Source organism: Rhinoderma darwinii, chromosome 4 (genome assembly GCF_050947455.1).
Source record: "Rhinoderma darwinii isolate aRhiDar2 chromosome 4, aRhiDar2.hap1, whole genome shotgun sequence".
Taxonomy (NCBI): domain Eukaryota; kingdom Metazoa; phylum Chordata; class Amphibia; order Anura; family Rhinodermatidae; genus Rhinoderma; species Rhinoderma darwinii.
The window spans coordinates 197525069-197545515 of NC_134690.1; the positions used below are offsets into that span (position 1 = coordinate 197525069).

General features: G+C 40.2%; 1 protein-coding gene across 5 annotated transcripts in view; it reads left to right on the forward strand.

The window, feature by feature from the left end:
• The window catches only part of MYO6 (myosin VI), a 274062-nt gene that overhangs the window by 187935 nt on the left and 65680 nt on the right, over positions 1-20447 (forward strand). For all 5 annotated transcript variants that reach the window (XM_075862043.1, XM_075862045.1, XM_075862044.1 and 2 more), the window contains exons 16-18: positions 1209-1336; positions 4596-4691; positions 10650-10820. In XM_075862043.1, coding sequence (XP_075718158.1) covers positions 1209-1336; positions 4596-4691; positions 10650-10820 — 395 coding nt within the window. The remainder of the gene's footprint in view (positions 1-1208; positions 1337-4595; positions 4692-10649; positions 10821-20447) is intronic.

Consider the following 20447-nt stretch of genomic DNA (forward strand, 5'->3'; position numbering starts at 1 on the left):
ATAATAGTTTTTCCAGATCACTTGTATCAGCTATTTGGCTTCTCGCAGCAGCACGGACAATGTAAAGTATGTGCTGGCAGCTGCTCATAACTCTTCAGTGGGAGACAGAGCCTCCTGCTCATCTACATGGCTCCCGTATGCAGGACGTATATATAGGATGCTATAGCACTGATGGCCGTTCTGCATACGGGAACCATGGAGACGAGCAGAACGCTCTGTCTCCCACTGAAGAGTTATTAACAGGCGGTAGCACAGACTTTGCATAGTCCATTCTGCTGCTGGAAGGAAAATGGCTAAAACAAGTGATTTAAAAAAAACTATTCTAGAGCACAGTCCTGCACTATAATCGTTCTCACTGAAAGTGGAGGTACGCTTTAATATCCACTGAGTCCAAAATAAAAGTTGGTCTATATAAAGTGGCTGTTGATAATATCCTCAGATATATATATATATATATATATATATATATATATATAAAATAATGCATGTATATATAACAAATATATTAATAGGAGTCCATTAAACTGCACTTTACATACAATTTTTATTATAAACGTTGGTGGATGTATGTTTTTTTAATTGTCTAAAGAAAATCCTTGCAATTTTCACACTTGCAACTAGAGCGATCATAATAAGCTTACACTTCCTGTTTTCAGTAGCTCACTTGTCAGCTTTGCTGTATAGACTTGGACATAATAAGTCATCGCATCATTAGAGGGTGGGCGAGTTAATGACCGCTCTGTCGTACTGCTGGAGGCCTACATAAGAAAGGATAGCAACGCTATACACACATAAGGCTTAGTATAAATCTCACCTGTCGCTTGCTGGAGGATGGAACTCCATCACTTCCTGAAGACTTTAATAATCTATGACATTTTTCTGTCAAATGATTCCCATACATTTCAGCTGCCATAAAGCAAATACCCTGCCTCTAACCAATCCCTTTTCTGTGTTAGAGGTTCTCTTAACATTTTGTACAGAAGCATATTCCTAATATAGCTGAGTTTAGAGTACTGACTTTAATAGTTAAATGCTGTCTTGGATTTAATTTCCTCGCTCTGTTCCTGAGACAGATGTGCAATTGTCTTTCCAGAGATCATTATCTGGTGGAATTTTAGTGTTCTCTTAGCATTGCTAATGCTGGCATCACTGTTATGTGAAGAATTCTTATTATGTAACATATAAAACTGGTACACTTGTTTCTTCAGATCTGATTGAGTCAAAATTAGTGGGTATCCTGGATATACTGGATGAAGAGAACAGGCTTCCTCAGTCTAGTGACCAACACTTTACATCCGTGGTTCACCAGAAACATAAGAACCACTTCCGTCTTACGGTAAGACATACTTTTCTGTCTCTGGAACAATTACTATGACCTGGATCAAAACTACATGGCTATAAATATGATAAAATATATTTCTCCCTGTAAACTATAGTATCACCTTGTACGAAGCACTACACAAAATAAGCGGAGTCTACACAAGCGACGCTGTTAGACAGTCATCCTAACAAACAAGTAGACCGTCTCATTTGTTAGCTACACAGCTTCTATGCTATGTGATGTAAATGTTGAATTATTCTGTGATCCAGTAAATTCTGCCTTAAAAAATAATTGCACTTTCATCAAACTCCGAGGCGTATCAAAAGTTTGAATAGGTGGGGTCCGGTTGCTGAGACCCCCACAGTCCCTAAAAAGAAACGTCTATGTGAGCCGTCTTCAGGCTGCTGAGGAGCGCCGATCACAGCTGAAGATTCCGTGCTTCTGCACCTTCATTCCAGCCATGGCAGGGGGTCTCAGCACCCGGACCCCACCGATCCAAACTTCTGATGTGTCTGAGTTTGATAAAAGTGCAGTTAGTCTTTATATTATTCCAACACAAACTCAAAATTTCATAACGTCAGAATTCTATGTTTTAGTGTTGCCTGTATCCTGTAGTTTTATCTTTATGCAGAGCAAAGGAGCTAGTGTTGTAACTTGCAGCTTTTTAGACATTTTACATGATATTTAGGCTACTGATACTAATTCATTTTAACTATTGAGTGACATCTCAGTGCACACGATAGCACATAACTCAGTGGATTTCTATGAACTGCTTCTGTAAGTTGATAGTTAAAATCAATCAGTTGGACTACGAAAGGTCTCAGTGTAGCTCTGGCCTAACTCTTGAAGTTTCTGCAATGAACTTTGCACATGTTTCCTTAGTGGTATGGAATCACCTAGCACAGTCCACTCCAAGGCCAAATACATTTGTGGACTCATCCGTGGCCAGTCCAGTTATTTTTATGGCACATGTACATTGATATTTCCCGTTCCTTATATTGTGCCTTACACAAATTGTAATCACTGACGTCCGGAAGCCAGCTGGTCTACCTGTGTGTTATTGTAGTGTGGGAGTACAGGGACAATGTTAGGGCCAGGGTTGGCACCAGGAAAACCTGGGCAGGTGGCAGAGCCCAGTGGGCTTGTGGAGCCCAAGATGATCTAGGTAAGCATGCTTTAGTTTTCCATGCCAATTGTGAAGTAGATGGAGGTCCTACTGTGACTATTTCTCACTGACCCACATACTTCTGCTGTTAGGCCTGGAAAACATACAGATGTGCCCAGGTCAACAGAGCTAACCAGTGAGGCATTGTGCTTCCTTTATCATTGATCTCTTTACCTTGTGGTTTACTCTGTGTTTAATTTAATCACTGGTGTTTCTTAGGTCTTGTCCACACACAATGGAATTGCTGCAGAACATTTCCGCAGCAATTCCGTTGAAAGTCCAAGGCTTTCCGCTGTGGCAAAAACACACCATTTCCTGTGGTTTTTACGGCAGAAAATGGTGCGGAGATTGCTGCGTTTTTCCCAATGTTAGGAGATGGAGACATCTGCTGAAAAACGCAGCAATTCTGCACACTTTCCGTAGCAGGAATTTACATGCTGCTTTCTGAAAAATAAGCACCGCGGGTCAATTTCGGCTCGGAGATCTTTTGCAGCATGTGGACGAGATTTGTTAAATCTCATCCACTATGCTGCTACTGTTTCAGCTGTGTTTTTTCCGGACGGAAAAAACGCGGCAATTCCATTACATGTGGACGAATCTTTAAGCCGAAAAAGTGTATAAAGCGGTTCGCTCTGACAATAAAAATAGATTAAAGCTCTAGACTTGCTTTAAAACTGCCCATAGACTTGAGTTTTCAGCCGGCATATATAATGTCTGTATTGCCTGTCCAATGATCCCCCAATGGCAGACATCAAGGGAAGGAAGGATCACACTAAATAGATTTTAACCTATCTAATCCTTTGTTCACATTAAACGTAGTCTAAGGCCTCATGCACACGACCGTGTTAGGTCCGTTATATACAGATCGCGTTTCGGCCGCATTTCGGGACCAAACAGTTCAGGGAGCCGGGCTCCTAGCATCATCGTTATGTATGACACTAGGTGTCCCTGCCTCCCTGCGGGAGTACAGTCCCATACTAAAAACAGGACCAGGCTAGGCAGCGGGTATGTTTTAAATTCATCCAACACTTTTCTCCGTTCTATGCCCACTGTTTAATACATTATTTGCTAAAGTGTCCGAGGGTTGTTGCTCAGCCATTGGAGTTTATGTACATACCTCAATGATATGGATGTGCCGGAAATAAACCGTGCCACAACCTTTGAGCAGAATTCTTCTTTTTTTTTTTTTTTTTTTTTACAAGCACCTTGTCCATAGAAAAGGGATACATCTATGGAGAACTGTGTGGGTACCTAATACATATTAATACGGTATAAATAAATAGAAGGTGAAAGTAAATAATATGCAACTTGTATATGAACATTCACTTTTCCTTCACTTACCTATTCAATCCGTAAAGAGCAGTCCGACAAATAGTGATTTTCCTTATTCCTTTGTATAGGAAAGCCAAGCTGTGCTCATAAGTTCTGTGCGTGGGTGAGCCGAAGTGGCTCTGACTATTTAGTCATTCAATTGTGTGTGGTTTATCCTTAATATTTCCAGTCCCTGTGTTTAGTGGTTATGATAAACTGCTGCGTTCAGATTTTCTTTTTTTTATGCCTCCCAGGAGCCTTATCTAGAGATGTAAGCACTATACAGTATGTTCTACTAACATGGCGGACATCATGGCGAAACCTTTTTATCTATGCAAAACAAATGACATCCTTGATTTTCAGCATTAATAAAGAATCATGTTAGAACTGCAGCCTAGGACGCTGCTCTTCTACTAATGAAATCTGCTCACAAAGCATGTTCTGGGAAAAGCGCAGGTGATTTCGACTTGAGTCTAGGCTATGAGAGATTACATTCTCGTCATGTTAATATCTGCTGGGCGCACATTTTCCTTGACCATAAAGCTGCGTTTTAGGCCTTGAACAGCAGACTGATAAATATGCATGCTTTCTTTGTTGTTTTGCCTGCGATGAATACCAGCGCTGATACCATCTATCAGCCGTCTTCCATTTTTTATGATTTGCACATGCAGGTATCGTTTCATTTCGCAACAGTCTGTCACATACAATTCATGAGCATAGAGTTATGATTATCTAGATCGTACGTGTGGTGAAATAAAACCGCACAATTCATTTATTTTTTTTTTCATTTTATTGCAGATCCCCAGAAAATCTAAACTAACTGTCCATCGAAATATCCGAGATGATGAGGGCTTCATTGTCCGTCATTTTGCAGGAGCTGTATGCTATGAAACAGTAAGATGGGTTTTGTGTGTTTTTTTTATTAATTGCATAAACTAGTTCTCAAGATTACCGCTACGTGTACAGGCAGTGTGCCACCGGGCCAAGAATCATGTGGCAAAACTGCACGCCTTTTACTGCGAAATTCCGTTTTTGGCCTTGCGGCTTGTATAGGTGAAACACATGGTTTGAATGTGCTTTACCTGTACAAGTTGCGCAGGCAAAAACGACAAAACCACAGTTAAACCTGTAAACCGCTTATAAGCAGTATTTGGCATGATTTGTGAAGTGCTTCTATGGTGGAGCCACAGAGACATAGATGCAAACTGTCTGACCATGCTTGGCATCCGTTTTTTTTTTCAATGTTTAAAAGGACACTCTGGGCAAAACGTATACGCTGTGCTACACCTAGTGCAGGTCTTCAAGGGGCAGTCTAGGGATTTTCTCTTTGGTGTTTGAATCCCTGCATCATACACAATCTCCCCTCAGGCCATGTACTAGGTATAACACAGATTATTGACTGAAGTGTTCCTTTAAGTACAGCATAAATAGGTCTAAATGCTTTCCGAAAAAAAAGGAACTTACAAGGAGGTCATTTTTATGCTTTTAGTAATATTAATTGGGGCTCCCTTAAGATATGACCTAAACCATGGGCTTGCTGAAATGTTACTTGCATTTTCTTTATCACCCAGAAAAATGGCTCTCCAGTTTGCTTAAAGGGGTTGTCCAGTTTTTATTTATTTGTAGAATAGGAAATCCTACATTTTTCTAATACATGTATTTGAAATTCTGCACATGTATCTTTCTTATAGTGCAGTAGGCCCCGGTCACAGTAGAATGGTACAGTCCACAGATTAGTCCGGTCTAATGCATCCACAGGTTAACTGAATATGACTAAACATGGCGTCAGTCATGTGACCCCTAGCATTCGGTTTGCAACAGGGTTACATGACATACACGTGTTGGGGTAACATACAGGACACATCCATGAGCTAAGTCAAAAGAACTAATCGTAGAATAATGATGAACAACCACTTCACTGTGCCTGTATTTACTGTCTATAGATGATTTATAAAATAACTGCTTGTCTCCTGGTGATGTTGTCATGTTGTTAATAAAATTAAATATTAAAAACACAACACACAGTGGAGATAGTGAGAAGAATGTAAGAGCTGCTCCTCAGACACTGACGGACATGATGATGAGATGTTGCTGCAGGTAGAAATGATTTATAATTTCTGCTCCTCAATTACCTCTTCACCTGTTATATACCTGGACAGTGTTATCTGAATGCCAGTGGTCACATGATGTGGGTCACATGACTGCCGCCATCTTTAGTCAATTCAGGTATTTTATGGATGCATTTCTATAGACTAATCTGTGGGCTATACCAATTCTTTTTCATTTAACGGCAACTACACTTGTATAAGAAAGATATGTGAGCATAATTTGAACCCCTTAACGACATGCCAAGTACAAGTACGTGACAGCCGTTAAGGGGAAGTATATAGCGGGCGCACGGGCTGAGCTCGCTCCATGCTTAGCGGGTGACGGCTGTGTAATATAGCCGACACCTCCCTGCAACGGGCGGAATCAAAGATCACTTTGATTACATCCGTTTAACCCCTTAGATGCCGTAGTCCATCCCGACAGCGTTCGAATCAGGGGGCGGCCCCTCTGACGGGCCATCGGTCCCCCGCGATGCGATCGTGGGGTACCGATGGATGTCATCGCAGCCTTGGGGTCTAATGAAGGCACTGAGGTCTGCCATCTTTGTACTCCTTTAAAGCCCTGCCTCCGGGAAGGCTTCAAAGGAGACTGTCCGAATAGTATTAAAAGTTTAAAAAAAAAACCTTTTCCCATTTTTTTTTCCCTAAATCAATGTTAAAAAAAATAAAAGTAAACACAACTAGTATCGTCGCGTCTGTAAAAGTCTAAACTATTACAATATAGCGTTATTTAACCCGCTCAGTGCACGCTGTAAAAAAAAAAAAAGTATAGCATCCAAATTGCAGTTTTTCTCGTCACCTTAGCTCTCCAAAAAAATGGACTATAAAGTCACGTACCCCAAAAATAGTTATGGTTTTCAGAATAAGGGGACACAAACTATATTTTATTTTTTTTAGGAAGTTTTTTTTTTATTTATATAAAAGTGGTAAAACATAAAAAAAAGTTATAAATCTGGTATCACCGTAATCGTATTAACCCGTAGAATAAGGTGAACATGTAGGTTTTTACTGCATGATGGACGCCATAAAAACAAAACATCCCCAAAAAATGATGTAATCGCTGTTTTTTTTGCCCATTTCACCCCACTAATAATATTTTTCAGTTTCCCAGTACATTATGCAGTACAATAAATGGTGCCATGAAAAGCTACAACTTGTCAAGTCCTCATACAGCTATGTTGACGAAAATATAAAGTTATGTCTTTTGGAAGGCGTGGAGGAAAAATCTAAAATGAAAGAACGCAAATTAGCAGTGTCCTTAAGGGGTTAAATAAGTATATATTAGAAATCTGTATGATCTCCTATTCTATAAATAAATTAATAAAACAAATTAAAGTGGACAACTCCTTTAATTTTGATAATGTGAAGTTAATAGGGGTATAAAAAGATATATATATATAATTCCATATTTATTTTTTTTTTCATTTTTTTGTTTTTTTTTACTTAATTAGAACCCCAACCCTGTTTGTGTTCTACCATAGTGACATACACTATATGGACACAAGTATTGGGACACCTATACATGACACATACTGTACAGGAGCTATTAAGACATCCCATTATAAATCCATAGCCATTAATATGGATCTGGTACCCCTTTTGCTGCTAAAACCGCTTCCCCTCTTCTGGGAAGGCTTTCTTCAAGATTTTCGAGTGTGTTTATGGGGATTTTTGCCCATTCATCCAGAAGGGCATTTGTGAGGTCAGACACTGGTGTTACAGGAGAGTGCCCAGCTCACAATCTCCATTCTATTTCATCCCAAAGGTGTTCGATGAGGTTGAGGTCAGGGCTCTGTGCGGCGAGTCAAGATCTTCCACACCAAACTTACCCAAACATGTCTTTATGTACCTTGCTTTGTGCACTGTGGCACAGTCATGCTGAAACAGAAAAGGGCCTTCCCCAAACTGTTCCCACAAAGTTGGAAGCATACAATTGTCCAAAATGTCTTGGCATGCTGAAGCATTAGGATTTCCCTTCACAAAGTGGCCTAGGCAACCCCTGAAAAACAACCCCATACATTATCCACCCTCCACGAAACGTTACAGTCGGCACAATGCAGTCAGGCAGGTAACGTTCTCATGGTATTTGACAAACCCAGATTCGTCCATTAGACTGCCAGATAGAGAAGCGTGATTTATCACTTCACAGAACACGTTTCCACTGCTCTAGAGTCCAGTGTCCGCATGCTTTACACCACTTCATCCAATGCTTGGCATTGTGCTTGGTGATGTAAGGCCTGTATGCAGCTGCTCAGCCATGGAAACCCATGCTAGGAAGCTCCCAGTTTGTGCCCACGTTAATGCCAGAGGGGGTTTGGAACTCTGCAGTTATTGAGTCAGCAGAGCATTGGAAACTTTTGTGCACTGCGTGTCTAGGCACTCGGCGACCACACTCTGTAACTACCCCTGATCAACCACTTTGTGGCTGAGTTGCTGTGGTTCCTAAACGTTTCCACTTTGCAATAATACCAATCACAGTTGATCGTAGAATATCTAGGAGGGAAGAAGCTTCCAGAACTGACTTGTTGGAACGCTGGCATCCTATTACGGTACCACGTTCGAATTTAGTGAGCTCATTAGTATGACCCATTGTTTTACAAGCGTTTGTAAAGGCAGACTGCATGGCTAGGTGCTAGATTGTATACACCTGTGGCAATGTGACCGAATGAAACACCTGAATTCAGTGCTCAAGACTGGTGTCCCAATACTTTTGTCCATATAGTGTAGGTGCTATATGACAGATTTCTTTTAGATTTTAGTGCCACGTGGGCAGCTGTATGGAGATATTTGTAATCCTCTTTACTTAAGATGTATTTCTCAAGTATTTGAAACGGTTAAAATATTAAGAGTGCGACCTCCAACTTCATGGAAACATCGTTTTATTGGATCAAATTCCAGGGCCCTCTGAATGTAATATAATAAGCACCAGCAACACAAAGATCAAAATTATCGTATTTTTTCAAAAAACACTCAGCAACCTGTTACAAATAAATTATTCTTACATGTCACAAGTCCACACTCGTGTCTATATTCGTAATGTTAGCGCATAGTAAGTCGTGTTTGCTTCCCTTACCCCTCCTGCCCTCCTTTTTTTTCCTCCCCATTGTGAGCTACTACTTGAAGATTGGATGTAACACTTTGAAGCCTGGTAAAGGAACCTGATGCCTGTGATAATGTACTGGAGATCAGGGTCGGCACTTGAGTCTATGCAGGTGGCATGCTTGTCACGTCTCAGACCTGAATGATTCCAGACAGAAACTCTGTGTCCTGCAGAAAAGCACGTACAGCGGTTACAAGAAATATTGTCACAGCGAAAGGAATGGCACTCTGCAAAGAGCATGACAGCAAAGACCAGAATTGTAACTCCATTTGTTACACCTAATGAAGCTTTCATCTATAGTCCGTATATCATAAGAAGAAATTATTTTGATTTCCAGGTTCAAATTGCACATTTGCCATATAAACCGCAAACTTATGAAGTCTAATGTGGTGGTTAACAGCAAAATGAAATTGAATCCACTTCTATGTGATAATATTATCCTTTAAAATGTACCTACTGCTTCAGAGAAATATGACCATACGTTTCCAATAACTTCCTTTAACCATAGTAGAACCAGGTTTTTATTGACCCTAGATCCCTTCCTTCCTTCCAATAGTTATGTACACATAACTGAAATCAAGAAGATAACATCACTGGAGTGGGGATATTGGGATGAGGTCCACTGTAGAGTTCTGAAATAAGTACACCCCCCCCCCCCCTACCATAAGGAAAAATAGAAGGGTTCTTCCGGGTCTGTCTCAATAAAGACAATTGTAATAAAGATCTAATGTGCAACATGTTTGTAATATACATCCTACAGAAGTTCAAGTACACCTCATTCTGGACATTCTGCGTGAATGCTTCTCCCAAGTACTGTATTATTGAAGCCCAAAATAAAATCAAAATGTACTGTATGCTCTTGCACTATGTGATCGGTGCTTCAAGTGTCCCCCCCCCCCGCCCTCCCATGCAGTGAACGGCACTTTTATTAACAAGGCACGTGTCACAGATGAAAAAATAGACAGGTCAGACCTATTTTTTTTTTTTACACTCTTTATTAGACGAGTGATAAAGTTTGTTAGTAAATGAGTGGCACCGATTTCCACTCTTCCCGACAGTTGGTATGTGTCGAAAAAAGAGGCACAGGGGCTACATAAATATTGCAATTGGTTAGAATGCCTTATTTTTTTCAATGCATTAATGCTAGAAAACATGAAAAATCTGCCCCATGTTTCATATTTTATACATGGTACAAAAGACCACCTCTTTGATACTACCACCCAACTAGACCAGGTTTTTCAATTCCCTTATATCCCATGTATATTGACCCTCTTCTTCCAGCTGATCATCTATTACTGCAATTTTTGGTGATTGCCTCAGAGGTTTCGCTGAATACATATATTTCTGTCTCTATATTAAAGATACATTTAATATATTATTCCAAATGAGGCACATCTGTCTCATAAAATATTAGATGGAGAATAGTGAATCATTTCTTTCTATGAACAGGTAGGATTAAAGATGTTGCTAATTCTCCTTGTATAACCTAATTGGCATGGTCGTGAAGGTGCCGCATCACTGCACTGAAGGCATTATAAATGGATATAGGTCATGTATATACATTTTTGATGGCATCTTCTAGTATCTTGACTTGAATTATAGGTGAAAGGTAACTGGTTTAAATATGTTTGCATTTCCCTCTAGACGCAATTTGTGGAGAAGAATAATGATGCGCTGCACATGTCACTGGAATCCCTCATATGCGAGTCCAAAGATAAATTTGTACGGGAACTGTTCGAGTCCGCCAATAATCACAAGGATTCCAAGCAGAAGACGGGAAAACTCAGTTTCATCTCAGTGGGAAACAAGTTTAAGGTATTTTATATAACCTGCCAAGATCATATTGTGCGTGCGTGCGTGCGTGTGCTCTGCAAATGGTACGAGTTATTTTCCTGAATAATTAAAAAATAATAATAATCTGACTTTAACTTATTTTATATGTAACTCAAGTTCCCACAACCCCTTTCCATGATCGCTCCACCAAACAATATTATGTATTTATTTTTTTCCTCCAGAGTATAAAGTGGTCTTTATGTAAAACTTACACCCAATGCACTATTATATAATGCATATTTTGTTAGCCAAGTGGTCATTTATCCATTTTAACATATTTTAGGACATTGTTTTAGAATACATATTTCATTAGCTACCATCAAAAATTCATCTCTGACTTGAATTACAATATTTTATCAGTTACTGATGTATCACAAACTTGTGAGTGCAGAGAGTTGATCATGGTGGTTGGTATTATGTGGCATTGTCATGTTTCTTCAATCTTCTCCGGGTGTTTAGGCCTTTCAATGTTGTGTTCATGATTTAATAGTATCCCCCCATATGGTTTCTTGTTGTCCTCTTCCTCTTGTATGTTACTTTTTTCTTCCACACAACTCTCTTTTCAGTGAATTGGGACTGTTTATAATAGACAAAGTAAGCCTTATTCTGGTCATTTGTGCTTCGAGAGGTCCACCCATGTTTATCTTCCTTGTACCTTATTCACGTATAAGTTCAAAAAAATTAAGGAGAATGTGTCACCTCTCCTGACATGTCTATTTTAGTAAATACTTGAATTCCCCTAACCCCTTCGGGACAAAGCCATTTTTTTATTTTCGTTTTTCACTCCCTGCATTCCAAGAGCCATAACTTTTTTTTTATTTTTCCGTCAATAGAGTGGTGTGAGGAGTTATTTTTTGCAGGAGGAGTTGTAGTTTCTTTTGGTACCATATAGTTCCATATAATGTACTGGGAAACTGGAAAAAAAATTCTTGGCGGGCTGAAGTTGGAAAAAACTGTGATTCCTCAATTGTTTTTTGTGTTTCATTTTTATGGCTTTCACCGTGCGGTAAAACAACTTCTCTTTATTCTGTGGCTCAATACGATTACAGTGATACCAAATTTATCTAGTTTTTTTTTTAAATATTTTACTGCTTTTATTGATCATAATACTTTTTGTTAACCCCTTCGCGCCATTTCACGTACAGTTACGTGATGGGAGATGGCCTTTTCGCGCATCTCCACGTAACTGTACGTGATGGAGATGAAGCTGGCTCAGGAGCTGAGCCAGCGACATCCCCGCCGGGTGACAGCTGTATGTTACAGCTGGCACCCTGAGGTATCGGCCAGGACCGGAGCTAGCCTCCGATCCGACCGATTAACCCCTCACATGCTGCGTTCAATAGAGATCGCAGCATGTGAGGAGTTTATAGCCATCGGCACCCCAGCAACGTGATCGCTGGGTTGCCGGTGGCTGCAAAGGCGATCGGAGGGCTAATACTTACCTCCCGATCAGCCTGTAACGGAATCCTCCTATGCCCCGTCGTCGGCGGGGCCCAGGAGGCTTCCGGTACCATCGGCAAGATGGCGCCGGCTCAGCTTCCGGCTCAGAAGCTGAGCCGGCGTCATCAGCAGTGGGTGTCCGCTGTATGTTACAGCGGACACCCCGATCTATCGGCAGGAACCGGAGCTAGCTCCGATTCCTGCCATTAACACCTTCAATGCAGCGATTCAATGCAATCGCTGCATCAAAGTGGTTTGTATGCAATCGGCAGCCTTGCCATGCGATGGCAAGGCTGGCGACTGCTACTATGGCAACAGGATGCCTAACAATGGCTTCCTATCTGCCATTACGTTAGCCGATTAGGCCCCGCCCGGAGGTGGAGCCTGATCGGCTTGCTGTCAGTGAACAACTGACAGTTCTAATACATTGCACTACATAGGTAGTGCAATGTATTAGAACATCAAACAAACAGTTGGACCTTCAAGTCCCCTAGTGGGACTAAAGAAAAGTGTAAAAAAAGTAAAAATAAAAGTTGTAAAACATACAATAAAAGTTTCAAATAATAACACAAAACACAATCGCCCTTTTTCTTTTATCAAGTCATTTATTATTGAAAAAAATAATAAAGCCATACATATTTGGTATCGCTGCGACCGTAACGACCTGAACTATAAAAATATTATGTTATTTATTCCGCACAGTGAACGCCGTAAAAAAAAAACCTAAAAAATACTGACATAATTGCTATTTTTTGGTCACTTTGTCTTCCAAAAATGTTAATAAAAAGTGATCAAAAAGTCGCATGTACCTAAAAATGGTGCCTATAAAAACTATAACTCGTCTCGCTAAAAATAAGCCCTCATACAGCTCCGTCGACGAAAAATTAAAACCGTTATGGCTCTCACAACTTGGCGACAGAAAAAATCCATTCTCTTTACAAAAGTTATTTTATTGTGCAAAAAGTTGTAAAACATAAAAAGTGCTATAAATTAGGTATCACCGGAATCGGACTGACCTGCAGAATAAAAGTAACATGTAATTTATAATGCGTGGTGAACGCTGTATAAAAAAAACTAAAAAAATATGCCAGAATTGCTGTTTTTTGGTCACCTGGCCTCCCAAAAAAAAAAGGATAACAGGTGATCAAAATGTCGCATGTACCCCAAAATGGTACCAATAAAAACTACAGCCCGTCCCGCAACAAACCAGCCGTCATACCACTACGTCTATGAAAAAATAAAATTAGTCAAGGCACCAATAAATCAGGAAAGAAAAATATGTAGTTGTGCCGGCTCGAGGGGAACATTTCTTCTGTTTCAAGTGGCGAATTATCAAGGCCCCTAAAATTAGGGAACCAGGAAGGGGAGGGCCCAAACATATCTGCTGGAAGTGAGGGCGCCCGTATTATACCAGGACAACACTTTCCCAGCAAAATTCCCCAAACTTCAAAGGTGCCGAGTGTGGACCAAAAGGGGAATAAGTAAAGACCATTTATTAGTGCGACACCGGCCTGTGCAGAAAGGATTGTGTCACAGCATAACACACATCTATGGATTATTTTATTGGGTTTTTTTACCCCACTATACCACCTGACTATGCCCCTTATATACTCCGCCCGCCTTACATGTGCCCCCACATTATAAACGGAAACACCAGTAAGACTCCAAACAAAACTACTACAAGCAAAATCCACGCTCCAAAAGCCAAATGGCGCTACCTCCCTTCTGAGCCCTACAGTGTGCCCAAACAGCAGTTTACTTCCACATATATGGCATCGCCATACCCGGGAGAACCCTTTTAACAATTTTTGGGGTGTGTATCTCCAGTGGCACAAGCTGGGCGCCACATATTGGCATATCTATTGAAAAAACATTTTCACTCTGGCAGAAATTGGTGTGCACTCGATATTGCAATCACCTGTGGGGTTAATATGCTCACTACAGCCCTAGGTGAATACCTTGAGGGGTGTAGTTTCCAAAATGGGGTCACTTCTGGGGGGTTTCCACTGTTTTGGTCCCACAGGGACTTTGCAAATGCGACATAGCGCCCAGAAACCAATCCAGCAAAATCTGTACTCCAAAAGCCAAATGGCGCTCCTTCCCTTCTGAGCCCTACTCTGTGCCTAAACAGCAGTTTATGACCACATATGTGGTATTGCCGTACACAGGAGAAGTTGCTTTACAAGTGTTGGGGTGCTTTTTTTCATTTATTTGTTGAGAATATGAAACATTTTCAGCTAAAACTACGTCTTATTGAAGAAAAAGGATTTTTTTTATTTTCACTGCCCAATTCTAATAAAATCTATGAAACACCTGTGGGGTCAAAATGCTCACTACACCCCTAGATGAATTCCTCAAGGGGTGTAGTTTCTTGAATCGAGTCACTTTTGGGGAGTTTCCACTGTACTGGTACCTTAGGAGCTTTGCAAAAGTGACATGGTGTCAAGAAACCAATCCAGCAAAATCTGTGCTCCAAAAGCCAAATGGCACTCCTTCTCTTCTGATCCTTGCCGTATGCCCAAACAGCCGTTTATGACCACAAATTGGGTATTGCCGTACTCCAGAGAAGTTGCTTTACAAATGTTGGGGTTCTTTTATTCCTTTATTTGATGAGAAAATGAAAAATTTTGAGCTAAAGCTACGTCTTATTGGAAAAAAATGTTTTTTTTTTATCTTCACTGCCCAATTCTAATAAAATCTATGAAACCCCTGTGGGTTCCAAATGCTCACTACACCCCTAGATGGATTCTTCAAGGGGTGTAGTTTCCTAAATGGAGTCACTTTTTGGGTGTTTTCACTGTTTTGTCCCCTCCTGGGCTTTGCAAATGTGACATGACCTCCGCAAACTATTCCTGCTAAGTTTGAGCTCCAAAAGTCAAATGGCTTTCTTTCCCTTCTAAGCCCTGCCGTGTGTCTAAACAGCAGTTTATTACCACATGTGGGGTATTGTTTTACTCGGGAGAAATTGCTTTACAAATGTAGTTGTGCATTTTCTCCTTTTAGTCCTTGTGGAAATTAGAAAAAATTAGCTAAACCTACATTTTCTTTGAAAGAATGTAGATTTTCATTTTCACGGCCTACTTCCAATAATTTCTGCAATAAACCTGCGGGGTCAAAATGCTAACTATACCCCTAGATAATTTCCTCAAGGGGTGTAGTTTCCAAAATGGGGTCACTTTTGGGGGATTTCCACTGTTTTAGCGCCGCAAGAGCCTTTCAGACCCGACATGGAGCCTAAAATATTTTCTAATAAAAAGGAGGCCCCAAAATCCTCTAGGTGCTCCTTTGTTTCTGAGGCCTGTGCTTCAGTCAATAAGTGCACCAGGGCCACATGTGGGGTATTTCTAAAAACTGCAGAATCTGGGCAATAGATATTGAGTTGCATTTCTCTGGTAAAACTTTCTGTGTTACAAAAAAAATAGATGAAAAATGAATTTCTGCAAAAAAAAAAAGAAATTTGAACATTTCACATCTACTTTGCCTTAATTCCTGTGAAACATCTAAAGGGTTAATAAACTTTCTAAATGCTGTTTTGAATACTTCGAGGGGTGAAGTTTTTAAAATGGGGTGACTTATCCAGGGTTTATAATATATAAGGCCCTAAAATCCACTTCACAACTGAACTGGCCCCTGTAAAAATAGCCTTTTGACATTTTCTTGAAAATGTGAGAAATTGCTGCTAACGTTCTAAGCCTTGTGAGGTCATAGAAAAATAAAAGGATGTTCAAAAAACGATGCCAATCTAAAGTAGACATATGGGTGATGTTAATTAGCAACAATTTTGTGTGGTATTACTATCTGTCTTACAAGCCGATACATATAAATTTAGAAAAATGCTAATTTTTGCAATTTTTCGCTACATTTTGGTGTTTTTCACAATTAAATACTTAATGTATCGAGCAAATTTTGCCAGTAACATAAAGTCCAATGTGTCACGAGAAAACAATCTCAGAATCGCTTGGATAGGTAAAAGCATTCCGGAGTTATTACCACATAAAGTGACACATGTCAGATTTGAAAAAATAGGCTGTGTCCTTAAGGCCAAAACAGGCTCAGTCCTTAAGGGGTTAAAAAATAAAAATGTTTTGCGTCGCCACAATTTGAGGGCCATAACTTTCTTATTTTTTCACCGATTGAGCAGGACTAGCTGTAGTTTTTTTGGTACGTAGAACTTTTTAATAATTTTTTATTAAATTCTTTTGGAAAGCTAAGTTGACCAAAAATTTTTGACGGTTTACATTTTTTCTACGGCGTTCACCATGTGCATTAAATAACGCTTAATTGTAATAGTTCAGGCTTTTATGGACACACCCATACCAATTTTGATATTTTTTAATTACTTTAGGGGGAAAATGGGAAAAGTTTTTTTGTTTTTTTTGGAACTTTTTTTATTTTATTTTTTTCACTACTAAAAAATTTTTACAGCCATCTATTACGCCCTGCCACATGCAGGGCTTAGCAGAGGCAGAGTGAAGGCAGACCTGGGGCCTTCATTAGGCCTCTGGGCTGCCATAACAACCGTCGTCACCCCCCCAATCTCACTGCGTGGGGGGGTGATAAGCTGTCGGAGGGGGCCATCCCCCTCTTTTCAACGCCTCAGATGCTGCATTTGAGGGGTTAAACAGCCAGGAACAGCGCAATCGCTGCTCCCAGTTGTTAGTCCCGGGTGTCCGCTGTAAAATACAGCCGACACCTGCAGCATATGGAGCGCGCTCAGCGTGTGAGCGCGCTCCAAACATCACCCCCCGCACCCGGACGTAATAGCACGTCTGGGTGCGCGAATGGGTTAAGATAGCAATTCTGCATCATCTTTTCTTATAACTCTGTGTTGTCCAGTTCCTCTGGTATTCCTCCTAGATATGTATGAGTAAATTGACAACTAGGTGTTAGCATTCCCGTTGTCAAAGGGGTGTGTCCCTACACAGTAGACTTTGCCAATCTGTGTAGGGACACCCCAACTGGTAACACCCAGTTGTCAGTGTATTCATACTTTTGTAGAAGGAATAACAGAGGAACGGCACAACATAGATTTTTAAGAAAAGTTGCCTCAGAACTGTTATTTCATGGGGAATATAATTATTTACTAAAACAGATATGTCAGGAGGGCTGAAAGGGCATCTTTAGAGGGGTTCTGCTAAAATATTAGATCAGAAAATCTGAGCATCTATCTCTAGAACGTGATCCTACCTTAAACCCCTGGGCTCAGGCCACTGAGTTACAAGGTAGCCGGGTTTTGCAGAAACAGTGGGTTTTGCTATGATTTTTCTGGAACTAATATAGAAGTGAATGGGAGTTACAGAAACCGCGTAGCACACAGAGCTACACTGTTTCCATAGCTCCTAAGTTTCAAAAACAGCGTCCTCCACTGTGCTACGCTGTTTCCATAACTTCTATAAGTGCAGCAAAACACGCTGGACTGTTTTAGGAAATCCCAGCCACCTCGTAACTTAGTGGCATTAGCCCGGTGGCACAAGGTAGGACGGTAGTAGAAATAGGTTGGAGCCGCATCTATTGGACGTTTATCCTGTGGAAATGCCATTAACCCCTTAATGACCGGGCCTGTTTGGGCCTTAATGACCAAGCCAGATTTGTTAAATCTGGTATGTGTGAATTTATCAAAGAATAACTCCGCGAAAGTTTTGAATATCCAAGTAATTCTGACATTGTTTTTTCGTCACATGTTGTACTTTATTTTAGTGGTAAAAGTAGACTGATACGATTTACGGAAATTAATAAAAAAATAGAAAAAATGAAGACATTTTGTAAAAATTATCATTTTTCCCTATTTTTAACGGCAATATGTCACATATGTACATACATACTGTACAATTTTTTTTATTAAACATATATTTCCATCTCTTTACTCTATTTTGGCAGCACTTTTGAAAAAAAAAATTTTTTTGGAGCAATTTAGAAGACTTACAAGTTTAGTAATAATTTTATACATTTTGAAGTACATTTGGTTTTCCTGCACCAAGCCAGGTTTTCAGAGGCTCATAGGTGTCAGAATGGTGGAAACCCCCACAAGTGACCCCATTTTGCAAACTACACCCCTTAAGGTATTTATTAAGGGGTGTTGTAAGTATTTTGACACCACAGTTTTTTTGTAAGAATTCATGCAAAGCAGGTGTAAAAAAATATAATCTCACTTTTTTCATAAAAGTATAACTTTGAAGACCGATTTCTTTGTAAAGCGACCATGAGAATGAAGAAACACACCCCAAAATCGATCACCCTGTTTCTCCTGTTTTCAAAAATGCCCACATTGTGACCCTAATGCATTGCCTGGACACACGGCAGGGCCCGAAAGGAAGGGAACACCCGGAGACTTTCAGGTCTCATATTTTGCTTGAAAATGTTTTAGGCCCCACTGTATATTTGGAGAGGTTTTGAGCTACCAGAACGATAGAAACTCCCCATAAACGACCCCATTTAGAAAACTAGACCCCTTAAGGTATTTATCTAGGGGTGTACTGAGTATTTTGACCCCACAGTTTTTTGCTAAATTTAATGCATAGCAGGTGAAAAAAAATAAAAAAACACTTTTTCCATAAAAATATCACTTTGAAGACTGATTTCTGTGTAAAGCGACCATAAGAATGAAGAAACACACCCCAAAATCTATCAGCCTGTTTCTCCTGTTTTCAAAAATGCTCTCATTGTTGCCCCAATCTGCTTATTAGACGTGTGGCTGGGCCAAAAAGAGAGGGAGCACCCTTTGGCTTTCAGGGCACAATTGAATAAATTCTAGGCCCCATATCATGCATTTAGAGGCATTGAGCTGCCTGAACAAAAAAATAACCACGCAGAAATTACCCCATTTTAAAAACGAAACCCCTAAAGGTATTCATCTAGTGGTGTAGTGAGCATGCGGACCAAAAAATTTTTAAAGGAGGAAATAATGGGTATTATTTCAGACACTATGGGTATATAATGTTTTCTTCAAACTCTTATTACGTTTCCACATGAAATAGAGGAGACGTGGTAGAAGGTTATTTTGTTAGAAATATGCCACATTAATAAATTTGTGCGGCATACAGAAGAGAAGTGAAGCCGTGTATTCATAATGGATACATGTTGCTATAGACGTATTTGCCTGTACTTATGACTATGTCTTGCTGAAGAAGCAGTTGGTGCCATTATGATGTCATTGTGGACAGAATTCTGTCCTAATATAAAATCAGTCAGAGAGGAAAAAATAAACTGTACTGGAGTGACGGGCAAGATCTTCAAACAAATGGAGGAAAATGTATCCAACTATGTTGCAAACTCGAGTCTGTTCACTAGATAGAAGAACACCTGCAGGGCTGCCATGACAAGGTTTTTTTTTCAGTGACTGGTTGTACAACGTCTCTTTAGCTCCATCAATCCTTATGAGGGACGAATGTGCCAAGTGACGCTGTACACCATAACAGGCCCCTGCCCGGCAAGGTAGGAACCGCTATGTGCACAAAACAACCAATCACCTACAGAATATATAAAGGGACAGTGTCCAAAACCATCTATAGGAACAGTAAAGGATCACTAATCCCCAAAATTATGTCAGTATTTCCAGAAGAACCGTAACAAAGCCCATGGTGTATTGATAAGGAACAGCTCGATTATTAGAGATCCTCCAAAAAAAAAATATGCCCGTATCACGGTACAGAATTAGGAATGTAACCGCTGTATGTGGCAGGACATAGTCATAAGAAAAAGGAAATACATCCCCAATTTATTCTTGTAACCATTGCTAAAATGCACGACTTCCACGACTGCAGTACTAGGCCCGTCTCCTGACGCTTCACCGGTGACCGCTGCGTCCACCACCATAGGGCTGGGGGGTCCAGTGGCAGAAGCAGAACTTGTGTCGCTTTCTGAGCCAAGTTCTGCTTCTGACGCAGTGTCCGTATCACTGCTGGCACCGCTAGAGCATAGCATGGCGTATGCCTGCTCTGCAGAGAACATTCTGCGGCTTCTGCGGTTCATTATTTTCTACCACTAAACTAACAAGTAAATTTTTTATTTTTTTTTTTGTATTTAAAATTTTTGGGGGATTGTTTTTTTTTAAATATAATATAGACACAACACTAACATAAAAAAATACGGTAAACCGCAGTTAATTACAGCAACTAAAACTAATTCAGCGGAAAAAAAAAGAATTACGGAGATAACAAGTAATTACGGGTA